Source organism: Pipistrellus hanaki, assembly GCF_964339955.1.
Source record: "Pipistrellus hanaki genome assembly, chromosome: 5".
Lineage (NCBI taxonomy): Eukaryota > Metazoa > Chordata > Mammalia > Chiroptera > Vespertilionidae > Pipistrellus > Pipistrellus hanaki.
Window position 1 is genome coordinate 92,190,573 of NC_140507.1, and position 22,997 is coordinate 92,213,569.

A 22,997-nucleotide genomic window follows, 5' to 3' on the forward strand; every position below is an offset into this window, starting at 1 on the left:
CCCACCCCCCCATCCCCCCCACCCCCCCACCCCCCCACCCCCCCATCCCCCCATCCCCTCCATCCCCACCATCCCCTCCATCCCCTCCATCCCCACCCATCCTATCCCCACCATCCCTCCATCCCCCCCATCCCTCCATCCCCTCCATCCCCTCCATCCCCCCCATCCCCTCCATCCCCCCCATCCCCTCCATCCCCTCCATCCCCCCCATCCCCTCCATCCCCTCCATCCCCACCCATCCTATCCCCACCATCCCTCCATCCCCCCATCCCTCCATCCCCTCCATCCCCCCCACCCCCCCATCCCCTCCATCCCTCCATCCCCTCCATCCCCCCACCCCCCCATCCCCCCCATCCCCTCCATCCCCCCATCCCCCCCATCCCCTCCATCCCCCCATCCCCCCATCCCCACCCATCCTATCCCCTCCCATCCCCATCCCCTCCATCCCCTCCATCCCCCCATCCCCACCCATCCTATCCCCTCCCATCCCCATCCCCTCCATCCCCACCCATCCTATCCCCCGCCCACCTCCACCCCGCCCTACCGTTCACCACCAGCTCCAGGCTGATGTTGCGCTTCAGGCCGGCCATGGAGTTCCACAGGGCGAGGGTGTATTCGCCGGCGCTGGCCTCGGTCACCTCCTTGAGCACCAGGGCATGTGGACTGTGGCGCCCCAACACAGCCTTTCCGTCCTTGTACCTGGCCAGGGAAGGGTTCAGAGCACTCCGTGGGCCTCACCCCTCCACCCCCAGCCCTGCGACTAGAATGCTCTGTTGGGAGCAGGATCCATGAGGCCAGGAGGTGCTGGGTGCAGGGAGGGCCATGGACCCTGCCCGGGAACAGATGGCCTAAGGGCTGTGGAGGTGGCCAGGCCCGGGCATGGGCACCCCCACAAGCTCAGGAGCTGAGGCCTGCGACAGGGTTTCCCTCAGGGGGTGAGCTACTGCCCGACTGCGGCCAGGGCCAGCCTCCGGCAGCCCGCCTCCAGGCCCGCAGGGAGCACCCTGCACCTTCCCAGCAGGCCCTGTCCCTGACCCACGGGTGTCAGTGAAGGGGGAGGCGCAGTCCCCGGTGCAGGGTGCAGCCTGGACCCTTGCCTGTTGGGGCCCTGCTCCTCCTGGAGCTCGAATTCCCCGCCCCCTCCCTCCTCCACGTACCCAAGCACCACCCATCAGACAGGCCTGTGACCGGCGCCTCGCCCTGTTTCTGCTGCCTGTTCCCGACTCTCCGCTTTCCACGCCCTCCCACCGAACTGGCCTGTCCCCTCACCGCTGTGTCCCTGCCGCCGAGGCGGTGCCCAGGGCATGTCTGCTGCACGTGTGAGCCCAGAGGGGCACCCCGGTCCTGGGCTGGTAGTGCTGCAGGCAGTGCCTCCGCACCCCAGTTCTGGGCTCTGCCTGGGAACACAAGATCCCCACCAGCCGGGCCCCTTCCGGGCGTACAGGCCAGAGGCCCGGGAGGGCACCACCTCCGGCAGAGACCAGCAGTGAGGGGCTGCAAGGGCCCTTCTCAACAGGACACCACAGCCCACCCTGGAGGACATGACTCACTGGGTCACAGGCAGGGCAGCTCTGGTGCAGTCCGGAGTCTGCCACCTGCCACCTCCCGATCCCAGCGAAACCCTTCACTGCCTCTCGCCTCCTGTCCTCATCTGAAAACCCCATCTGAAAGGCAATGCACCTTCTGGCCCTGGCTGGTGTGGCTCAGTGGATAGAGTGTCGGCCTGTGGACTGAAGGCCCCAGATTCGCTTCCGGTCAAGGGCACATGCCTGAGTTGCAGGCTTGATCCCCAGTAGGGGGTGAGCAGGAGGCAGCCGATCAATGATTCTCCCTCTCAACACTGATGTTTCTATCTCTCCCTCTTCCTCTCTGAAAATATATATTTTAAAAAAAAGAAGTGAAGTGCACCTTCTGGCCAAAGTCACGAGGCCTGTGTCAGCCTCCCGGGCGCACACGGAGCGAGCTTCGGAGCTGAGGACCGGCCTGGACGGCTGGACGCCCAGCAGGTTTCCACCCGTTCACTTACTCAGCCAGCACACACCCAGCAGAGTGGGCCCTGTGGGCTGTGGAGGCCATGGTGACCACTAGTGTCCTGGGAAAATGTCTCTGCCAACAAGGGCCAGCTGGCAGCCGAGCACTTACTGGAGGAAGATGTTGGCCGAGTGAGAGAGAGGCCAGCTGCGGTGGGAATGGTGCTATGCAGCCAGCTGGGTGAGGGTCAGCCTTGGGCCGATCCCAGGAGCAGCCCAGCCGGCCACCCGGCGCCCGGTCAGTCCTGAGGGCCTTGGTCCTCCAAGGCAGGGTCAGGCGCCAGGGGCTCAGGAGGCCACCCTGTGAGCAAGCCTCCCGGTGCATCACTGCTCGTCAGGACCCCGCCGTCAGCCCTGGTCTCACGCCAGGTGTCCCCAGTGGCCCCCAAAGTCTGTGGTCTCAGAGGCAGGGTCACCCCAGGCCCAGGCCCAGGGATGCTGGGCCTCCACAAGAAGCCTGCTCCCAGCAGTGGGCTCCTGCCGAGCGCCAGAGCCCTGTCTGCTCTGGGCTGTGCTTCCGGAGGCTCTGCCTGAGCGAGGTGCCCGGGGAGGGCACGGCTCCCTGGCAGCTGGGGAAGGACAGAGCGGGCACACCCTTCCCCTCTCCTGGCCTCCTCATCGCTGCGGCGGAGGTCAGGTTAGAGTGTGACGCCCAGGGCTGGCTGGGGGCTGCTCAGACAGCCTGAAGGTGCTTGGGGTGCTGGGCCTTCCCGAGTTGTTGGGGAGCTCTCAGGAGTGCTGGCAAGGGCAGAGCCACCTCCGAGGGACCCCCTCCCTGACCCTGTGGCCTTACTTTAGGGGCTCCAGCAGCCTGCGGGCCTCCACGAAGCCCTCGCTCACTGCCACGCGACTCAGGCCTGGCAGAGGCCTGGCTCCACAACCGCCTGTGAGCCCCTGTGGCATCTCTGCATTGTAGATGGGAGGCCCTGAGGGGGCCAGCTGTGCGGAGGCGGCCTGGGACACCTGCAGCCATCGCCGCAGGCAGGGCGGGCTCTGTGATGCGCTCGGGCGGCGGACCTCAGATGCTGAGCCTGTGCAGGAGGCGGTTGGAGCCCCTAGCTGCGCCCACCACACCCGCACACACCAGTTCTCACAGTTTGCAGCACCCAGGCTGGATTATGGCGTTATACCACGCTCCTCGGTGCCTTCCGAGGGGCCCGCACAGGCCCAGGGCACAGGCCTGCAGGAACCGAGGGGCGGGAGCCAGGGCCGTACCATTGGAACTCCGGTGGGGGGTACGCGGCCAGCTTCACGGGCAGCTTCGCCAGCTTGTCTCCTGCTGTGGCTTCCAGGACCGGGCCCTTGAGCCACTCGACGCTGATGAAGGGTTTCTCTGCCAGATGGGAGCATCCGTGTAAATCCCGGGCTGGCACCGCTGACCCTCCACCGCCCCGGGACTCAGCCACGGCCCGCACCCCGAGGACAGACCCTTGCAGACCAGGGCTCACGCTGCCCAGACAGGCCATCCACCCACAGCCCTCCCTTGCCCCGGGCTGGACTTCATACTGCTTGGTGCACTATGACCTCTGACCCTGGCCAGGCTGCACAAGGACCCTCGTTCCACAGCCCAGTGACCACCGAGGCCCCGCCCCAAGCCCGGACGCACCGTGCACAATGACCTCGGTGCTCTCCCGGAGCCGCTGGACGCCGCTGTCGGCCTCGCACGTGTACGGGCCCAGGTCGTGCTGGCTGACGTTGTGGATGGTCAGGATGCTGGAGAGCTCCGTGTGCGTCTGCTGGGAGCGCCGCTCCGGCACCCACTTCCCCCGTTCGGCCTGCCCGGTGCCAGGGGAAGCGCAGGTCAGAGCAGCAGGCCCGGAGGGCTGCCCGCCCAAGGCACGCACACAGCCCACCGGCCGTGGCTGGGAGCCGGGACACCCCGGAGTTGTTCCCGGGGAGGGAAACTTCCCATCAGACCGAGGCTCCTGGGGCAGCGCTGAGCTGCACCCGCTGCACAAAGGCAGTGAGTGCCAGGCCGGCAGGGACGGGACGCCTGGAGGCGGCTCGCACAGCCCTGGCAGAGCTGCCGGCCCTACCTGCTTCCCTGGGTAGTCCCAGTCAAAGGTGACGCCCGAGTTGAACTCAGCCCACACGGTGCAGTTCAGGACCAGCTTTTCCCCAACGAGCAGCTCCATCGACTTCTTGGGGAACAGCTGGATGTCATAGAGCTCGTTGCCTGGCGACACATGAGCAGTGACCCCGAGCCCCTCCCAGCACGGCACACAGAGTGCCATCACTGAGAATCTGGGGTCCCCATCTCCCCCCAGGCTTCCTCCCGGACCAGGCCCAGGGCAGCCCCACCTGTGATGTGCACGATGAAGGGGTTGGACAGGAAGGCCTGGCCGCCCCAGGCGGTCTCGCACTGCAGGTACAGGGTGTCGCGCAGCAGCGGCGTGGGCACCCGCATACCCCGGCGGTCATCCCACACCACGTCCTGCCCGTCGGGCCGCAGCACCGAGCTTGGCTGCTGGAACATGGTGGCCGTCAGCTCCCGGCTGCCCCCTTCCTTCTGGCCAGGCCAAGGAGAGGCTAGGTCGTGGGGGCAGGGGGAGGGGCTGTACCGAGCGCAGGGTGACGTTGAGGCCAGGGATGGACACCAGGCAGGGCACCCACACGGAGTCCTTCCTGTCGACCAGGAGCGTGCCTGGCTTGTTGATGAAGGGCTGCTCCGAGTCTGCAGAGAGAGCGCCGTTTGTGGGAAGGGCAGGCGGAGCTTGGGGCGGTCTCTCCCCGGGTGGGGGCCCCAGGGCAGTCCCACGAGGTCTGGAGGCGGGGGGGGGGGGGAGGGGGGGGGGCATCTGCCCCTCCAGGACCCTGCCCGTCACCTCGTTGGCTGCAGGAGCGCACGGGGCGGGCCCTCACCTCTGACGAACACATAGGTGCTGGCGGCCGTGGTGCCCTCGATGCGGGCTTTGATGTACTTGTAGTAGCAGCCGTAGCTGCCCGTGTCGTTGGCGTGGGCCTCGGGCAGCAGCAGCACCTTGCAATAGGGCCGGGCATCCGTGCCTTCGCAGTCGCGAACGAACCCCAGATCTTCACTGTCCTTTTCCCCCGTGGCTGGCGCTTCCTGAGCCCCTGGCCAGGCCCACTGGAGGGGGTGCTGCCCCCTGGCAGAGGACGCAGAGGTCAAGAAGTGCCCCACTGCAGTCCCAGGGGCCAGGGCTTGCCCACAGCTTGTCCCACCGGAGGCCAGGCCGCCGGGTGCTGGGGCACACACCGTGGACCCAGCCCCCGGGGGCACCGAGTCCCGGCCCTGCCTGGCTCCGGGCCTCTGTGCGGCAGGCTGGCCTCAGGGGGCCGGCCTCGGTCTGAGCTGGGCTGCAGGGGAACATGTCTGGGGCCTTTGAAATTGGCTAACTGGCCCGGGCTGAACAGTGGCTCTGACGGGGGTGCAGGGTGACCCGGGTGGGTGTAGGGTGACTGGTCTGTGGTCCATGTGAAATGACAGGGTGGCTGTGGGGGAGGTGGGTGCAGGTGCCTGTGTCTTCAGGTCTGCAAGCGCCCAGGCCCCAGGGAGGCCCACTAGGCCTCAAGGCCTCTCTGCCCGGGAGGAGCTGCCTCCTGGGCTCTCATCACCACCTCCGGCCTCAGTTCTTAGTCTCCTCTGCCTGACAGACAGAGGGGCCCAGGCCCCTGCTCCTCTGGCTGGGGGCGGAGTACCTGCAGGAGATGGACAGGCTGTCGTTGGAGTCAATGACGTGTGTCTCCTCCGTGATGTTCAGGGTCGGGGGGCTCATGGAGTAGCCACTCACCAGGCCTGGGGTAGGAGACAGGGTCAGTGTGGCGCTGGGTCATGAGTTCATGTGACAATGTCAGTCAGGCGCAGACCCCCTAGGGCAGGGGCCCCGAGCACCAGGATTAGTGCTCCCTGCCCATGGTTACTGCCCAGGCCCCACCCAAGGGGTCCAGCCTTACGGGACTCAGCTGCCAGCAGAGGTAGACGGGGATATTGCAAACCTTATCCTGCATTGGGGAGGCCTGCAGCAGGTCACCTTGGCCGTGTGCACCCCACACACCTGCCCAAAGGCCCCTCCCTTCTGCCTGTGAGGCCTGTGCAATGCAGACCGTCCCCAAGCGGGCTCAGAACTGAGGCCTCGGCTTTCCAGGACCTCATGCTCCGCCAGGTCCCGTGGAGTCCACCTCACGGGTCCTCGGCCCCAACTTGTTCAGCCTCCAGGCCCCACTGGCTGCCCTAGCTCCTCGGCTCCGCCTGCTTCAGCCCCACATGCTTCCCACAGGGCTTGTCCCCAAGCACGCAATAACTCGCCCAGCCCTCCAGGACCCTGGCATGGACCCTCAGCTCCTCACCCACCATCCTCCTACCAGCGTGATGGCCTGTGTGTGTGTGTGTGTGTGTGTGTGTGAATATGTGTCCAGCTGTGGGCATGGATCTGTGTTTTTATGGGGCTGGTGTGTGTAACATGACTTTGACATGTCAGTGCATGTATACACATGGACTTTGACATGTTAGTGTGTGTGCACGAGTGTGATCCTAGCAGGCCCGGGAGGCCTGGGTCTGGCACTCTGGCAGATGTATCCTGCCAGGACCATCTGAGACAACAGGAAGAGGACTGCATGGCTGGAGGCCCAGGGCTGTGTCCTGTCCCTCCCCCCAAGTCCCTGTCCTCCTGGGGGGCAGGGCCCACTACCCTGCGCCCCTTCCACCCCAATAGATCCAGCTCCTCTGCCCTCCCAACCCAGCTCCCCGACGCCCAGACCTCCCCCTCGCCAGCTGGTTCTACACCTGCAAACCCCGCACTCCACCCCTCCCTGGGCAGAGGCCCTGGGCGGTGCCCTTCATATGCCAAGATCTTGGTGTAGCACCGATGGACAAGATGGCCAGGGCTGGAAAACCCTCACCCAGCATCTAGCCCCACTGCACAGACAGGGGAACTGAGGCCGTCAGCAGGAGCGTGCCCTCTCAGAGGCTCCGTGACCGCTGCCAAGTCCCTCCTGCGCGGAGGCCCTGACGGGGAAAGTGGCCTGGGCTGTGCCTCCAGGGGCTTCTCCATCTGGGCTCTGCCACCTGGTGGTGCCTGGCCTCGCATGCACACCAGGGCTGCTGGGGAGGGGGTACCCACAGTGAGGAGGCCCTCTGCCTTTGTGAGGGCCAGGAAGAAATCGGGAAGGCAGCTCTGACCAGGCCTCAAAGGACAAGTAGGGTTTCCCAGGCAGCGGGAAGTGAACAAAGCTACGGCAGGCAGACAGCTGGCCTCTGAGCGGCAGAGAAGGGGCCTGATGATGGCTTAGGCTGGGACCAGAGGGGAATGAGTGGCTGGCATGCGGTCACCAGAGGAGAGCCTCAGCAGCCAGCACCCTGCCCTGGGAACAGGAATCCCCCAGCGAACCTGGGTACCCAGAAAGGCTGAGGGTGGATCCCCTCTTTGGGGTGCACATCCAGGGCACACATGGTACCCCTAGCTATGAGGCTGTAGCAGGGTCACACATGTCAAAGGCTTCCCTTTGCTTCCAAGATAAAGCAGGGCAAGTCAGGCCACTCCCTTCTGCCCACTGCCCTCTCTGCAGCCTCATCTCCTGACACATCTCTGAGAGGCATGGACCTCCCACCCTCATCCCGAAGTGCCAGGCTTCTCATCGCCTGAAGTCGTTCGCCCAGGACATTTGTGCTCCTCCTTCCTGAGAAGCTGACTTGTTTGCGTCTGGCTCATGCTTCCCTTCCTATGGAGCAGACTGTTACTCTGACAGTGTCAGCCTCCTGCTCGATGGATAGGAGGATGGGTGGATGATGAGTGGATGGGTGGATGGTGAGTGGGTGGGTGGATGGATGGATGGATGGATGGTGAGTGGATGGATGGTGAGAGGATGGGTACTGAATGGATAGATGGATTAGTGGATGAATGTATTAATGGGTGAATGGATGGATGGATAGATGGTGAGTGAGTGGATGGTTGGATGGATGGATGGTGAGTGCATGGGTTGATGCATGGATGGATGGGTGGATGATGAGTGGATGGGTGGGTGGATGGATGAATGGATGGGAGTGTGGATGGATGGATGGATGAATGGATGGGTGTGTGGATCAGTGAATGGATGGATGGGTTGGTGGATGGATGGATGGATGGTGAGTGGATGGGTGGATGGATGGGTGGGAGGTGGTTGGATGTGTGGGTGAATGGATGAATAGATGTGTAGGTGAGTGGACAGACAAGTGAATGGGGGTGAATGGATGGATGGGGGACTAGAGCTTGTAGGAGCTTCCTCCCTAGAGGCCACCATACCACCAAAGGAAGTATCTGCCTCCTGTACTAATGCTGTATCAAAGGAGAAGCATCCATTGTGCTTGTCAACCTTTTTACCCATCCAGCTGAGTCTCTTCTCTGTGCCATAGGCCCTGAGTTGCAGAGCTGTCCCTCTGTGTTCACTCACTTCCATGGGAACCTGCGTGATCAGCAGACTTGGCTGTACATATCACTGCTCTCCATCCTTCCTGCCTTAACTGAAACCTGGCTTTCTGAGGACAGCACTGGCCTGTGGTGGTGGCCGCTCTCCGAGCACACACTGACACTGCAGAACTCCTGTGGCCACCTCCCCTTCCCCCAGGGCAACACCCACTCCCCACTAAAGCTGTCATCGGCTGTTGTCTTGGTCACTTCCCCTCATTCTCTGCTCCCGGCTCCCCAGCCCCCTCCACCTCAACTCAGGCCATTCTCCATGACTTCAACATCCACACGGTGACTCACCAGCACCCTGGCCTTTCCAGTCATCATCTCTACGTCCTTCCCCCGGCCCCCAAGGCCCCTCACTTCCCGGGTACACCCCGTTCCTAATCCTCCCCAGAAACTGCACCATCACCAAGCGCCTGTCTTCCTGAGTGTCTCTTCTGCCTCCTGCTAGGTGTCCTTCAGCTGCATCAGCACTCCAAGGCCAGGGACCCCTCCCCATTGTCACACCCTCTGGCCTCACCCTTGTCCTGAACAGCATGGCTCATGGGCCACCACTGCCTCACACCCTCCATCCCAACCCTGAGACATCACGTGGCCCTCAGTGCCTCAGCACTTCGGCCTCTGCTTTCTTTTCCAGGGGCCGACCTTAACCGGGCCTGGGCTGCAGGTCAGGTTTTCTTCCCCGTCCTGCCCTCTCAGCCTTACCGAAGTGAAGCCATTAGATGGAGACACCCCATCTTTCCAATTCAAATCCCACAAACCCAGCCTGGGGCCCTAAAGCCCTCTGACACTCCAACTCCCAAGGTCAAGCCCTCCGTCAGGTCAAGGACCCCAGCCCCCTGGACCTGACTCCTGCAGATTCTTTCTTTCTCTTCGGATCACCAGTATTTCTCTGTGCGATCATCTGTCTTATAAAAAAAAATAAAATCCCAGTTCCTAGGTCCTACACTCCCTTCCAGCCACTGTCCACCCCCACCCAGCTCTCTCACTGTTCCCTCCTCTCAGTGCTCATCTTCCCACTGGGTGCAGCCCCCGCCTGCTCCACAGGACCCCAGGCTGCAGGACGAGTGGGCCCTCGTGGGCAGGCACAGAGCTGTCCCTTCTGTGCTGCCTTCTGTGACCTCTCTCCCCTCACCTTCCTCCTCCCCTCTGCCTCGCCCTCTGTTCTCCACCATCCTGCCTCCTAAATGTCCAGACACCTCCAAATTCTCCCTCTCCCAACTCGTTTAAAGGATCCAGCTTTAAACTGTGTGGCCGTCCCAGAGACCCCGAGTTCCACGTTTCTGATACTGAACTCCAGACTCACACCTCTCCACCCTGCCAAAGGCTCCTTTAAAAAAAAAATTAATTAATGGATTAGTTTTTAAATATATTTTTATTTATTTCAGAGAGAAACAAGGAGAGAGAAACATCAATGATGAGAGAGAATCAATGATCGGCTACCTCCTGCACACCTCACACTGGGGATCGAGCCTGCAACCCAGGCATGTGCCCTTGACTGGACTTGAACCTGGGACCCTTTAGTCCACAGGCTGACACTCTATCCACTGAGCCACACCAGCTAGGGCCAAAGGCTCCTCTTTGATAGCGTCCATCTCCTGGCTAGCCCTTCCGTCCACACCGAGCGTGTCTGACCGGGTCCTGCTCTTCTGGGGCCTGGGCCTGTCAGCTGCACTCCCGCATGGCCCCTCGGGCGCTCCAGTCCTCCACTCCTCACATAGCTGTCAACTTAAAGGCATGTCTGCGCTTTCCTGTCAGTGACTTCCCACAAATATTCAGGAAAATCCAAACTCCTGACCTTGGACTGGCCCCGCCCCCTCTCCATACCTTCTGGCCCACTTCCTCTCCTGCTCACACCCTCCTGTCACCGCGGGAGGCTCTTCCATAATACGCTGTGCTCCTTGAAACTCCAGCCCAGCGCCACTCCTGTTTGCCTCCTCACATGACCCGCACAGCCGGCTGCTCGCCTTCCACTTAGCCATGACCTCCTCATCTCAACCTCCTGGTTGTTTACTTCATCCTTCTTATCACAATTTGTCTAAGTTGTGTTTTTCCAATTCCTCTCCTGGACAGTTAGGTCTCACTGGGGTCAGAAAGAAGACGGGTCTCTTTTCTACATCACCCTGTGCCTAGCACAGCACCTGGCCCAGAGTCAAGGTCCCATAAATATTTGTTTAATGGGTGGATGGATGGATGAATGGATGGATAGATGGGTGGATGAGTGGATGGGTGGGTGGATGGGTGGATGAGTGGATGGGTGGGTGGATGGATGGATGGGTGGATGAGTGGATGGGGGGGTGGATGGGTGGGTAGATGGATGGATGGATGGATGGGTGGATGGGTGGGTGGATGGATGGAAGGACAGATGTATGGTTGGAAGGATGCATGCACAAACAAATGCACAGGATGAACGGGTGGCTGGGAGGATAGAGGGAGGCTGACTGGCTGGGTAATAAACTTCTGAGTCTTCCCTTGGGCTGGAACTGTGTCAGACCCTGTGGTTCCTCTGGAAAGGATGTTCCAGGTTTAATGACCAGGATCCCTGGGGACCGCGTGTACTCCAGGTTGCTCAGCAGCTGGACAGATCGGGGCCCGAGGGCTGCCAGGCCCAGAGGCTCCATGCAGCCCAGCCCCCACCTGCTAGCCTGAAGAGGGAGCATCCTTCCTGCCTGGCTGTTGTCTGTCCTACTGTCCTTCCCTTCCCGCAGCAGGAAGCACTGTCATCCTGGCCTCTGCCGCACTCCCCCTGCCTTCCTCTTCCTGGCCCAGGAACCGGCTCCTTCCTTCCCTGGCCAGTGGCCGGCCCCGGGCGCAGAGCATGGGCAGGCCCCGCGCCGAGGTCAGGAGGCCAGAGTGCACACCTCTCTCGGTGCTGTCAGCAGCCTTGGCGGGAGGCTGACCAGGAGCAGCACACTGGGGTCCTGGGTGGGGGTGGGCGGGAGGGGCAGGAAGTCCTGTGAATTAGCGCTGACCGTGGCCCAGCAGTCAGTGCCTCATCTGATCCTCACACAGCCTGGGAGGGAGGGTGGGCTCTCTGGTCCAGTCAGCAGCGAGGAAATGGACGCTCCAAGCCCCCAGCAGTGACGGTCAGCAGCTGTAGCGGAGCCCAGGCCTCTCCCTGCCCAGGGCCCCCTCACACTCTCCACCGCTTCTCTCCTACCACCACCGAGAGCCAGCAGCCCCTTCCCGGTCTCCAGTCATTCCTCAGCCCAGAGGAGCAATTCCTAACCACCTTCACGGGCCATTCCTGGTCCTCTGGAGCTGTCCTTGACCTTGGCCTGGCCTCCAGCGTGAGGTCAATCCCAAAAGGCCTCTCCCTCCTGGTCAGTTTCACCTCCCAACCCATCAGCCGTACCTACTGTCCACCTGCAGAGCGCACCAGGCCCGGCCCACTGCCAGCGGGCTCCGGCTGTGTCTGTCCCTCCCCGCCCCCCCCTTCAGAGCTGCTACTGCTGCTCGGGGCCGTGGGGGGTGCCTGAGGCGAGGCTGAGAGACCACCCTCAATGGGCCCTGAACTGTGTCATCGGGCTGCTCCGGGGGCCAGGATGGCAACAGCCCATGGCTCTGCCCCAGGCCCGGGAGGGCTGGCCGGGGATGCAGCAGGATGGCCTGTGACTCAGCGGTACTCTCCATCTCTGGCAGAGTGAGGGGAGCAGCCAATGGGGCCTTGTCCTGGTCCCCGGTGGGTGATACTGTGTGGCTGTCCTGTGCCCGGAGGACAGAGGCAGCAGGGTCAGGCCAGTGACTGCAGACTGGCCAGAGGCGGCAGCCTGGAATGTCTACGGTGGCTGGAGGTGAGCCGAGGGAGAAGTGTCGGGGGACAGCTGGTCATGTGGGGCTGGGCTTGGGGTCTCCGTGTATTGGCCCTAGGGCGGGCAGGGGGCGGGGAGACCCCGTGTGGACCTGGGAAGGTGCAGGGGTGTCCTGGATGGAAGCCTCTGTGCCTTCAGAGATGAAGAGTGAGGGTCAAGGGGCCACGAGTCCTCCTACCCCTGACCTGCAGGCTGATGGCTGGGGTGGGAGGTCCCCGAAGCTGGCTGCGTGCACCAGAGCCGCTCTGGCTGTGCGGACGTGGACAAGTCACTTCCTCCACGCCCCGTTCTCTCACTTGTGAAATGGGAATGGTTCGTCGAATTATTGGGAACCACGGACCACAAATAACCACACTCATGCAGAACCACCGTAAGAACAGTCCCTGCGCATGCACTCTGAGCCCTTCCTTGTTGCTGCCTTTGCATCGCGCTGTCACTACCTGGGAGGAGACCATGGAACACCTGGCTGGTGGGAGGAGTACTCACTGGGCTTCAATGGGCTTCGCAGACTGAGCAGGAAAAGACACGGAGTCAGAGGGACCTGTGCAAAGGCCGGAGGGCAGGACGCGGGGCCACAGTGGAGAGACGAGGCCACAGAGAGGGCCCAGGTCACAGGCCCAGCCTCAGGCTCTGGGCCAGATCCTTCCGCCCGGGGCCCTGTTCTTCTCACTCTGTGCTCCCCCTGTGCTCCCACTTCCAGAGACAGCCCACCGGGGGCTTCGAGGCCACCTGAGCTCCCACTCTCCCCGGCAGCTCTGCCGAGCTCCAGTCCGGGGGCCCTGCTCCTCATAGGTCTTCTGCTGGTTGCCCCACAGCCCTCAGCGCTGACCAGATCACACCCACCACGCTGTGCACCCTGCTCCCCACATCGCGTCGCCCCCCTGAACACGTGTTAAAAGGATGGAGCATTGGCAAATATGTGGGCTAACAGGCCTCACAGTAATTTTAAAATGCTCCTACACTTTGACCCCTAATTCTGCTTACCCCCAATACATCCTGTGAGGACAATAACAGCAAACGTGCGCTAGCACTTTCTGCGGCTGGCCTGCCAAGCACCGGCCCTCTAATCTCTAATCCCGCTTCCCTCCCCCGCCTCCCCGGTGCCGTCTATTCTCGTCCCTTCTCAGACGGGAGAACTGAGACACAGACAGCTGACTGGAGTCAGAGATCACCTTTGGGGACGGGATTACGGAAGCTACTATTTCCTCCACTCGGGTCTGCAATGCTTGCATTTCTGCAGTTTACGAAATGTCAAGGCCTGACGCCGATGGGCTCATCCTTCGTCCACACCCGGGAACACTGCGCCCTCCTGGGAGGCCCCCTCCTGGGGGCAGGCACCCGCCAGGCACCCCGGACTCTGTTCACCCCTCAGCCAGGACTGCCAAGTCACGGCCACTCTCAGGAGCAGCACCGGACACGGGGGCTGGCTTCCCCTCTTCTCCCCGCCACCCTGGCAAAGGCCCTGCACTCAGCCCCCAGAGGCCCTCAAGGGACACCTTCCCGCCACTGCAGACATCAGGCTGTCCCTCCCCAGCCCCGCTCTGGCCAGCCTCCACGTCCCTCCCTGGACTCAACACACCAGTGTCTCCCCACTGCCTGAGGCCTAAATGGTCAGAGGACCTTTCTAGAACACAAGTCCCTCTCCTGCCTAAGGCGTTCCCTGCTCCCCCAGTGTTTGGGGCAGAATCTGAGCTCCTCCCTCCAGCCAGATTGACACCTGCCAGCTGCCTCCCTCCCGCCCCGCCCCGCCCCGCCCCGCCAGCTGAGTGCCTCCCAGGGGCCCCTCTGCACATCCCCACAGCCCGGCCCCAGATCAGGACCGGCTCACTGCACTCACTTCCTTAATGAGGACTAGAGGGCCTTTCCATGGCGTCATCCCAGCAGGGATGGCCCTGACCGGACGGAGGCCCTCGGGGACAAGGGGACAGCACACAGTGTGTGGCTGGGGTGGAGGTGGGTGTCCTGCCTGGCAGTCCCAGTGTGAGGTGCGCCGGCCCCCTCCCCGCTCAGTACAAACCACCTCCATCGGTAAGGCCGGTCGCCCCGAGGAGCGGCTTCAGTGGGTGAGGATAAGAGCTCCCTCAGCTGCCTGAAGCCTGGCTCTGGGCTCAGGCACAGCGGTGGGGATGGGGCACCCCCTCCGCAGGCTCCTCCACCCCAAGCAGCACCCGGCGGGCCTGGGCTCCCCAGGCCTCAGGAGGCGGGGAGGGCAGGGAGCGCGGGCGCTGGGCTGGGGTGTGCTCGGTGGGACGCCCTGGGAACCCAGCATGAGGACCTCTACACCCCCAGGAGCAGGCTGGGCGACTGAAGGCTCAGGGCTCTGCTCTCAATTTATGTTTAAATTTACTGGGGGTGGGGGGGGGGGGGTTCTGCTGTACTCCTGATTTGTGCATTCATTGGTTGCTTCTTGCATGTGCCCTGACTGAGGATCCAGCTCACAGCCCTGGTGCAGGGAGCTGCCGGGCATGGAGCGCTGGCTCTGGGGCAGCGTGGAGGCACTCTTGGGAAGCAGCGAGTGGTGGTGAGGCCGAGTGGGAGCGGGGCTGCCTGCGTACCCAGCAGAGGGGTGTAGGGAGGAGGGAACCTGGCATATGCTGGGCTCCCAGCTCAGCACAGCTGTGGTGCAGCCAGCTGTGCCGGGCAGCTGCCCTGGCTGCCTGGGTCAGGCAGGCGGGTTATCAGACTGCCCAGCTGCTCAGAGTGGCCCCTGCTAAATCGGGCCCCGGGCTCCTGCCGCAGGAAGAGGGAAACGCAGGCAGGATGTCCTCTCCTGTGGCTGACAAGCCCTTTCCCATGAACCCCTGCTGACCTCGCTGGCCACGCGGCGGGTCTCCCCCACTCACCACCTGGCCTGCGCCCGCTGGAGGCCCACGCCCGCCCGGGAGTGCCTGCTGCCCGGCCGCCCAGCCTCCGCCACAACGTGCAGCCCCGCACCTTCCTCTCAGACTCTGCCTCGGGCCTGACCGGAAAACCAGGAGCCCAGAGGAAGCCAGTGTCTGGAAAGGATCGAAACTCAGGAATGCCTGGCTCCAGCCCCGGCACGCTGGCAGGGCTTTCCAGACCTTCTCCCTGCCTATCGCTCTCCAAGGGGCACCTCAGAGGGCGGCGGGCACAGGTGAGGCCCGGGCGGAAAGGAACCTGCTTGGAGGGAGATGCCCAGACAACGGCAGGAGGGTGTAAGCCAGGACCCAAATGACTTCCCTGGCCCCCGATTGCCCTCAGCCCCACTCAAGCGCACCCAACTTTCCTCTCCCCCCCTGGCCATGCCGCGCCCTGGGTATCCCGGGAAGTCCTGCTGGGCATCCCCACCAGAGGACCTGCCTCCAGTGCGGCACCTCCCCTTTCCCACATCGGCCCTCCTCCCACGGCCCCCTCCGCTGCTTACACCAGACGGCCCTCGCCCCCGCCCATCACCCCCGCCACTGCGCCTCCTGGGTTCGCACGCAGACCCGCGCTGTGGTCCGTGCCTCTGGCGACGGCTTCCTGGGCCCTGGCCAGGTGGCTCCCTGCCAGGACCTCCCTTCCCCGTGCTGCCCGCTCCCGTCACCCCGCCGGCCCTCTCCCTCCGCCCAGACGCCACCTCATCTAACCACCGCATCTCCCACACAGCGTCTGGGCTTTCCCGCCTCTGGGTTTGGGGCTCCCACGGTGCTGCCTGGAATCCCCTGCCCTGAGTTTGCAGACCTTCCAGAAAGCTCCGGGCTGGCAGTGCCACTGCCTTCCTGTGCAGCCACAGCCCCAGCTGGGCCGCGGGGTCACTGCGCACCTGTGTCCCAGTGCCAGGCGTCTGAGGCCCGGCGGTGCTCCTGCTGGTCTGACACCCGGGCCCCCCTGAGCGCCACAGGTGTGACACTCACAACCACTGTGCTCTGGGCAGGACCTTCGGCCACACTGACCCCAGGCTGGTGAGCGGCACCTGCATCCACATCCATGTCCCGGAGCACTGAGCGGGGCCAGCGTGTCAGGCACCAATCCCGTGGGCCCAGGCCCACACCCTGCCTGCACCAGCTCGCATCCCTGCCCCATCCCGCCCTCTGTCCCGAGCACATGGGCCCGGCTCAGGCCGAGGACAGGGGAGAGCTGGGACGCCCAGTGCCAGCAGCTCGCACAGGGGCCAGGACATGGATGTGCACCTGCTTCCCTCATGCCCCCGAGCTGCCGCCCCTGCCCCGAGGTGCAGACCGCCTCTCAAGACTAAGCCCAGGAGTCAAAGCCTCTCGGGCCGGCCGCTGCCCGCAGCCCCCACAGGGACCCTGCTGAGAACGTTCCGGAAACGGGACCCCGACGCCAGGCCATGAAGGCCAGCCCAGGCACAGCCCTCAGGATCGCCAGCCGCCGCCCTGCGCCTGGGAGAGGAGGAGAGGCGCCAGGCACCCAGCGACTGCCAGGGGCAGAGCGGTCAGGGTCTGGCACCAGGAGAGGCCAGCTTTGGGGTCCCTAAGCTTCTCACCTGCCGGCCTGGCCACCCACTCTGGCTGGGCTGACACTAACTCAGTGTCTGCTTCTGCTCCAGCCCCCGCCCCCCATCAGGCCGGGTCTCCCCACAGCAGCGGCTGGGGCAGGAGCAGGCTCAGGAGCCAGCAAGGTCTCCTCTCCTCTCCGCGGGCAGCTTCCCACCAGCCGAGCCCGAGCCAGCCTGGGCACCGCCCCCATCAGCTACCATGGCCTCCTCCGTCACTGCCAGCTGCCCAGCTTCCGTGCGAGCCGCCTGTGCTCAGTGCAGAGGGGCCTCCCCGCTTTCCTCCTCCCTGCTGAGCGCCAGGACACCAGCTCTCCTGGGGCTTTCGCCCCGAGTGCTCCCATCTCCCAGGATGCCGTTCCCTCTCGGCCCCTCCGGGAGGGGCTCCCAGCCTGGCCTCTCCTCTGCTCCCCTTTAGCTCCCAGCCCAGCCTCATTCACCACCCCAGCTGCCTGCCGGTGTCTCCCACCCACTCCGTCCAGCAGGGACCCATGCACTTCCCCTCCTACGCTCATTCAGCCACTCAACAAACACCCAGTCCCTGAGACAGCCTGGCCCGGGCTGGGTGCAGGGGTGAGGAGAGCCTGGCGTGGCGGGGCCAGCTCAGACTGGTCCAGCGTGAGGCCCAGCGCACCCACGCCTCCCTCGGCCCTGAGGCTCTGCTCCCAAAGGCCTGGCTGCCTGGGGACGGAGAGGAGTCACATCGGTCCTTGCCTAAGCGCGCATCCGAGGAACCTTCATTCCCTGGCGAGGCTGCCTAGCAAAGGCGACGGAGCCTACACGGCCAGTCTTCACCGCCCTCCCGTTTTCCAAAACGGTGAGCCCCACCGCTCCCTTCAGACCTCCCAGCACTGCCCCCGCCGCTGGGGACCAGGTCACCGGGCCTGGGGCGGAGACCCCTCTGATCCGGCCGCCTCCCTCTCCTCCACCGCAGCGCAGCCCGCGCCCCGCTCCCATCGCCCACCTCCCCGCGGGGCCCGCCGGGGCCCAGCTCCCGGCTCGGCCTTGGAGATCCCCGCGCCCCCGAGCCGGGCGGCCTCGGCCTCCCCGTCCGGCCCGCGGCTCACCAGCTCCGCCTCAGGCTCCGCGCGCACGGCGCACGGTCCCCGACGGCGCGGCCGCAGCGACGGGCTCACCTGCCCGGTCCCGCAGCCCCGCGGCCCCGCAGCCCCGCGGCCTCCGGAGAAGGCGGACCAGCCCCGGGCGCCCCCTGCGGCCCGACCTCAGCGCGGACCCGCGGCGCCGGGAAGTGCGCACCGGTGGGCCGGGCGTGGGCGCGCGGGAGCGGCCGGGCCCCGGGGAGCGGGGAGCGGGCAGCGAAGGACGGGGGAGCGGGGCGCGGGGAGCGGGGCGCGGGGAGCGGGGCGCGCGGCGCGGCCAGGCCGGCCGGGAGCCGAGCCGCGGACGGCGGGGCGGGGCGGGGGGGGGGGACCGCACCTCCCCTGAGCGGAGCGGCGGAGCCGGCGCCTGGCCGCCCTTCCCCTCCCGGGGCCGCCTCGGGGCTCCGGCCCCGCTCCGGGCGCCCGCTCCCCGCCCGCCCCCGTCCGGCGGCCCCCCTCGCCCCGGACGGGCCCCCCTCGCGGGCCCCCCTCGCGGCAGCCGGGGCGCAGAGCTCACCGCGCTCGCCGTCCAGGAGTCCGAGGCAGAGCCACAGGCGGAGCCACAGGCGCAGGCACAGCGCGGCGCCCCGCGGCATCTCCGCTGCGGTCCCACCGCCGCCTCTGCCGGCGCGCGCGGCGGGCGGCCGGGCCGGCGGCGGGCGGGGCGGGGCGGGCACGGCCGGGGGCCGCCCCGCACCTCGCCCCGCCCTCGGCGGGGGGTCCGGCCGGGCCCGGGGGGCGGAGGGGAGGGGAAGGGGGGCGGGGGCGGGAGGCCGGAGCGCCCCGCGGGACCTGCGCGTGCGCCTCGGGGAACGTAGCCCAGCAGCCAGGGCCGGAGGAAAAGTGGCAGCGCGTGTTTCCCTTTAACCTCCTCCCATCAGTAAATGCTACATTTAAGGAAAGAAAGAAAAAAAGCAATACTGTAACGTAAAGGTAGCTATGTGTCCAGTGTTTGGGAACATTCCTCAGACTTCTCCTTGCCACCTCCGTGGTGCGACGGCGGCTGTGTGTGCCGCGGGGGGCATCCCGGGAGGCGCACCTCCGCCCTGCAGCTCGCTGCTCGGGGTCTCCCCTGAATAGCTCTGCTCTGAGCTCATTCTTTTATCAGGTGACACTTTACTCTCTGACTTGGCAACCTTCCCAATGACTTCCTTTCTCTTTCCAGTTGTCTCTAGACTTTTCCTATTTAAAAATAAACCTCGCCCTGGCTGGTGTTGCTCACTAGTTAGAACATGGGCCTGCGCAAGGACGGGTCAAGGGTTTTATTCCCGGTCAGGGATAGTACCTGCATTGCAGGCCCAACTCCCACCTGGGTGCTGGCATGAGCAGGAGGCAACCAATCGATGTGTCTCTCACATGATGTCTCTCTCCCTCTCTCCTTCTCCCTCTCTTTTTTCTCCTCCCCTCTCTTCTTCTCTCCCACTCTCTCTGGAAATCAATATAAAATACCCTCTGATAAAAAGGAAAGAAAAGAAAAATATCATCTTCTTAAATAGCTTCCAAAAAAATATTCCCTGGTGAAGATTAACCAATAAATAAATCCTCCTATATAATAAAAGGCTAATATGCAAATCGGCTGAATGGCAGAATGACTGGTTGCTATGATGCGCACTGACCACCAGAGGACAGACGCTCAGCACAGGAGCTGCCTCCTGGTGGTCGGTGTGCTCCCACAGGGGAAAATGCCACAGCCGGAAGCCAGGCTCATGGCTGGCGAGTGCAGTGGCGGTGGTGGGAGCCTCTCTCTCCTTGTGGCAGTGCTAAGCCATTAGTCAGACATTCCCCCAGGGCTCCTGTACTGCAAGAGGGTGCCAGCCGGGCTGAGGGATCCTCCCCCCAAGTGCACGAATTTAGTGCATCAGGCCTCTGGCAGTAATAAAAGCCTAATATGCAAATCAATTGAATGGTGGAATGACCAGTTGCTATGATGCACACTGACCACCAGGAGGCAAACACTCAATTCAGGAGCTGCGCCCAGCCTGCAGGCCCCAAGCCAGCCAAGGTAGGGCCAGCAGGGGCGCCCCCTTCCATTGCCCCACCAATTGCCCCACAGAGGGAGGCTACCAGCTTTGGGGTGGTGGGGCCAGTAAGCGGGTGGGGCCAGGCCAGCCAACGTGGGTGCCAGTGGGGGCCTCCCGGATCGCCCCACAGATTGGCCCTAATCACCGGCCAGACCTAGGGACCCTACCTGTGCACAAATTTCATGCACTGGGCCTCTAGGAAATAAATAAAGGTCCCATTACGATGCCTATCTCCCTCTGCTTTTATTCTACTCCATTCACCATTTCCCCACCCCTCCCCCGATCTGTTCATCCTAGCCAAAAACCAAGAACAAACAGGCTGTTGACAAGTGTAACATGCCCTGCCGGTGGCATAGGTTCGGTGGCTGAGTGTGGACCCGTGAACCAGGAGGCCACGGTTGGAATCCCGACCAGCCGCGCCCAAGGGAGGGTGGAGAGCTCACCAGGCTCCTGTCCAGCTTCAGGCTCCATCCCAGCGTGGGGCGTGCAGGAGGCAGCAGATGATCATTTATGTTTCTCTCTCTCTTTCCCTCTTCCTTCATCTCTGAACCAATAAAAATATATTTTTAAAAAGAAGTGAATATTTTATGAAGTTGGAATTGCAAATCAATGGGGATAGTTTTGCTGATTTAATAAACAAAGTGGAGGAAACTAGGCAATCAAATAGTAAATGAAGTTAGATTTTTTTCACTCATATATTTATTTTCTTCCAATATTTTTTAGTTTTCAAATTAAGAAATATTCTTGTGAGATGTTACACACGTGGAAAGTACATACCAATGTATTATAAATGTACAATTCAAAGCACACACCCATGCTCCCACCCCAGATCAGGGGGTACAGAATGGCACCAGGACAGCAGAAGCCCCTTTCCCGCCACAAACCCTCCCCAGTCCTCAAACCCTGGCTTTACCACCCCCCTGCCTTTCTTTGTCATTTTATTACCCAAGTACGTGTTTTGTTTGTTTTTAAATCTTATTTAAATGAGTTCATTTCATATATATTCTTTTGCTCAGCATCTTTTCTGAAAATCACGTGTATTGCTGTGCTTTGAAAACAATTTATTTGTCTATGTATGAACTGTAAGGGAAGTTTGGGCTGTTACCGGTTTTCAACTTTACTGTATGAACACTTCTTCTTCTTCTTCTTCTTCTTCTTCTTCTTCTTCTTCTTCTTCTTCTTCTTTTTATTTTTTATTTTTATTAATTCTCACCTGAAGCTATTTTTTCCATTGCTGTTCAGAGTGGAAGCAGGGACGAGAGAGAGAGAGAAACATCGATGTGAGAAAGACACAATTGGTTGCCTCCTGCACCACTCAGGTGTGTGCCCTGGACCAGGAAATGTCCCTTTGGTGCACACGCTTACGCTCTAACCACGGACGGCACCGGGCAGGGCGCGCGCACTTCTGTGTAGTCCCTTTGTGTACTGTGTCCTGTGCTCCGGGTACGTGTCTAGGAGTGACATTGCTAGATCACAGAATGTGATCTTCCACTCGTAGACAGTGACACCGGTTTTCATTCATTGTACCACTCTGCATCCCATGGCAGCACAGTTCCCTGTGCTCTCCCTCCATCGTACAGACCCAGCACCGTCCGTTTTGATTTTTAAAATTTAGCCATTCTAGTGGTATCCATTGCATTGTGGTTTCCAATAGTTTTTCCTTAATTACTGCTGAGATTGAGCACTTGTTTATAACTGAGCATTTCGATTTCAAATCTTTTGCTCCTTCCTACCAGCCATTGTCTTTTTCTTATTGGTCTGTTCCTGTATTCTGCATATGAGTCCTTGCCGGTTCTGATTATTACTGCTGTGTAACAAATTATTCCAAAACGTGGTGGTGTAAAACAGCAATGTTTTCTGGTTTTGCCTATAGCTGTGAGTCAGGGATTTGAGAAGAGTTTGCTGGGTAATTCTCTCTTGGGGCCTCTCAGACAGTTGCCAGCCCTCGGAGGGCTTGGCTGGGTGGCGTGGCCACCAGTTGATGCTGACTTACCTGGAACTTGGCTGGGGCTGTCAGCGGCCACCCACAGCCTCTCCAGCCTGCCCGTCTCAAGGTGCTGAGCTGGCTTCCCAGTAAGCCTCGCAGAGAACACAACTTCATAGCAGTCACAGCCGGCCTGGGGACATGCTCTCCCGTCCTTGGAGCAGGAGAGGGAAGGTCCATGCAGAAAAGCGTGCGAAAGGGGAGGATTGCTGAGGCCTTCTTTGGAAGGCACACGTGACCACGATGTGCTACCAGCCCCCTCTCCTATCAGACTCTTACTTTTCATTCTCTTAGTAGTAACTTTTGCGGGGAGGCGGTGGACAGACCCTCGTGAGCTGTTTTTCCTGTGGGTGCTGCCCTTTGTGTCCTTTCAATGATCTCCATGTCATGAAGGTATTTTTTTATCATTTACAAATTTTAGTTGTTTTGTCTCTTCCATTTAGATTCTCAGGCATCTGTAATTGCTCTCTGTGTCCTGTGAAGAAGCAGAGTAGTTGTGTGTGTGTGTTTTCCTATAATGATATCTGATTGTCCCATGACATTTTATGAAAAGACCTTTTCACACTATTCTCTAGTTCAGTGTTTCCCAAACTTTTGACATGTGTGCCCCTTCTATAATTTCCGTAACACTGAGTACCCCTCGTACTCATGAGAACGTAGAATTAGGCGCAGCTAAGCTCGGTGCAGTGCCTATCCCCATCAAACTTTGGTGCAACACTTACCCCACCAGACTCTTCCCGTACCCCTGGGGGTACGCGTACCACACTTTGGGAAGCACTGCGTCTAGTTCCACGTTGGTCATAAATTCTGGGCTCTGTTTAGTTGTCCGTGGGGCTAATTGTCTATTTTTGTACTGGTATATGTCTTAATTGCTTTAGCTTTATAAAAATCTTCTTGTCTTAAAATGCAAGTCTCTCAGACTACAATTCTTGACAGCTAACATTTCCATTTAGATTTTAAACTCGTGATATGCTGAGATTTCTTTTCTTTTCTTTTCTTTTTTTTTTGTTCCTCTGAATTTTTTTTTAAATCAATCTTTATTGTTCATATTATTACAAAGGTTCCTCATTTCTTCCCCCCTCCACCAGGTTCCCACCCCACCCTCCGCTCCCTTCCCCTCCCCCATTGTCCTCATCCATAGGTGCACAGTTTATGTTTAGTCTCTTCCTCCCTCCCTTTCCCCGATA

The 22,997-nt window shown here is 61.7% G+C and overlaps 1 protein-coding gene across 1 annotated transcript in view; it reads right to left on the minus strand.

The window, feature by feature from the left end:
- Positions 1-18,454, minus strand: part of FLT4 (fms related receptor tyrosine kinase 4) — a gene marked incomplete at its 3' end in the record, with an annotated part of 18,728 nt that extends 274 nt beyond the window's left edge. The window contains exons 1-9 of the mRNA XM_084883878.1: positions 18,323-18,454; positions 5,691-5,787; positions 4,893-5,137; positions 4,592-4,704; positions 4,332-4,494; positions 4,067-4,206; positions 3,637-3,805; positions 3,246-3,363; positions 545-699 (exon numbers count right to left, since the gene is read on the minus strand). Of these exons, the coding sequence (XP_084740004.1) occupies positions 545-699; positions 3,246-3,363; positions 3,637-3,805; positions 4,067-4,206; positions 4,332-4,494; positions 4,592-4,704; positions 4,893-5,137; positions 5,691-5,787; positions 18,323-18,401 (1,279 nt within the window). The 5' untranslated portion in view covers positions 18,402-18,454. The remainder of the gene's footprint in view (positions 1-544; positions 700-3,245; positions 3,364-3,636; positions 3,806-4,066; positions 4,207-4,331; positions 4,495-4,591; positions 4,705-4,892; positions 5,138-5,690; positions 5,788-18,322) is intronic.
- Positions 18,455-22,997: the final 4,543 nt, after the last annotated feature.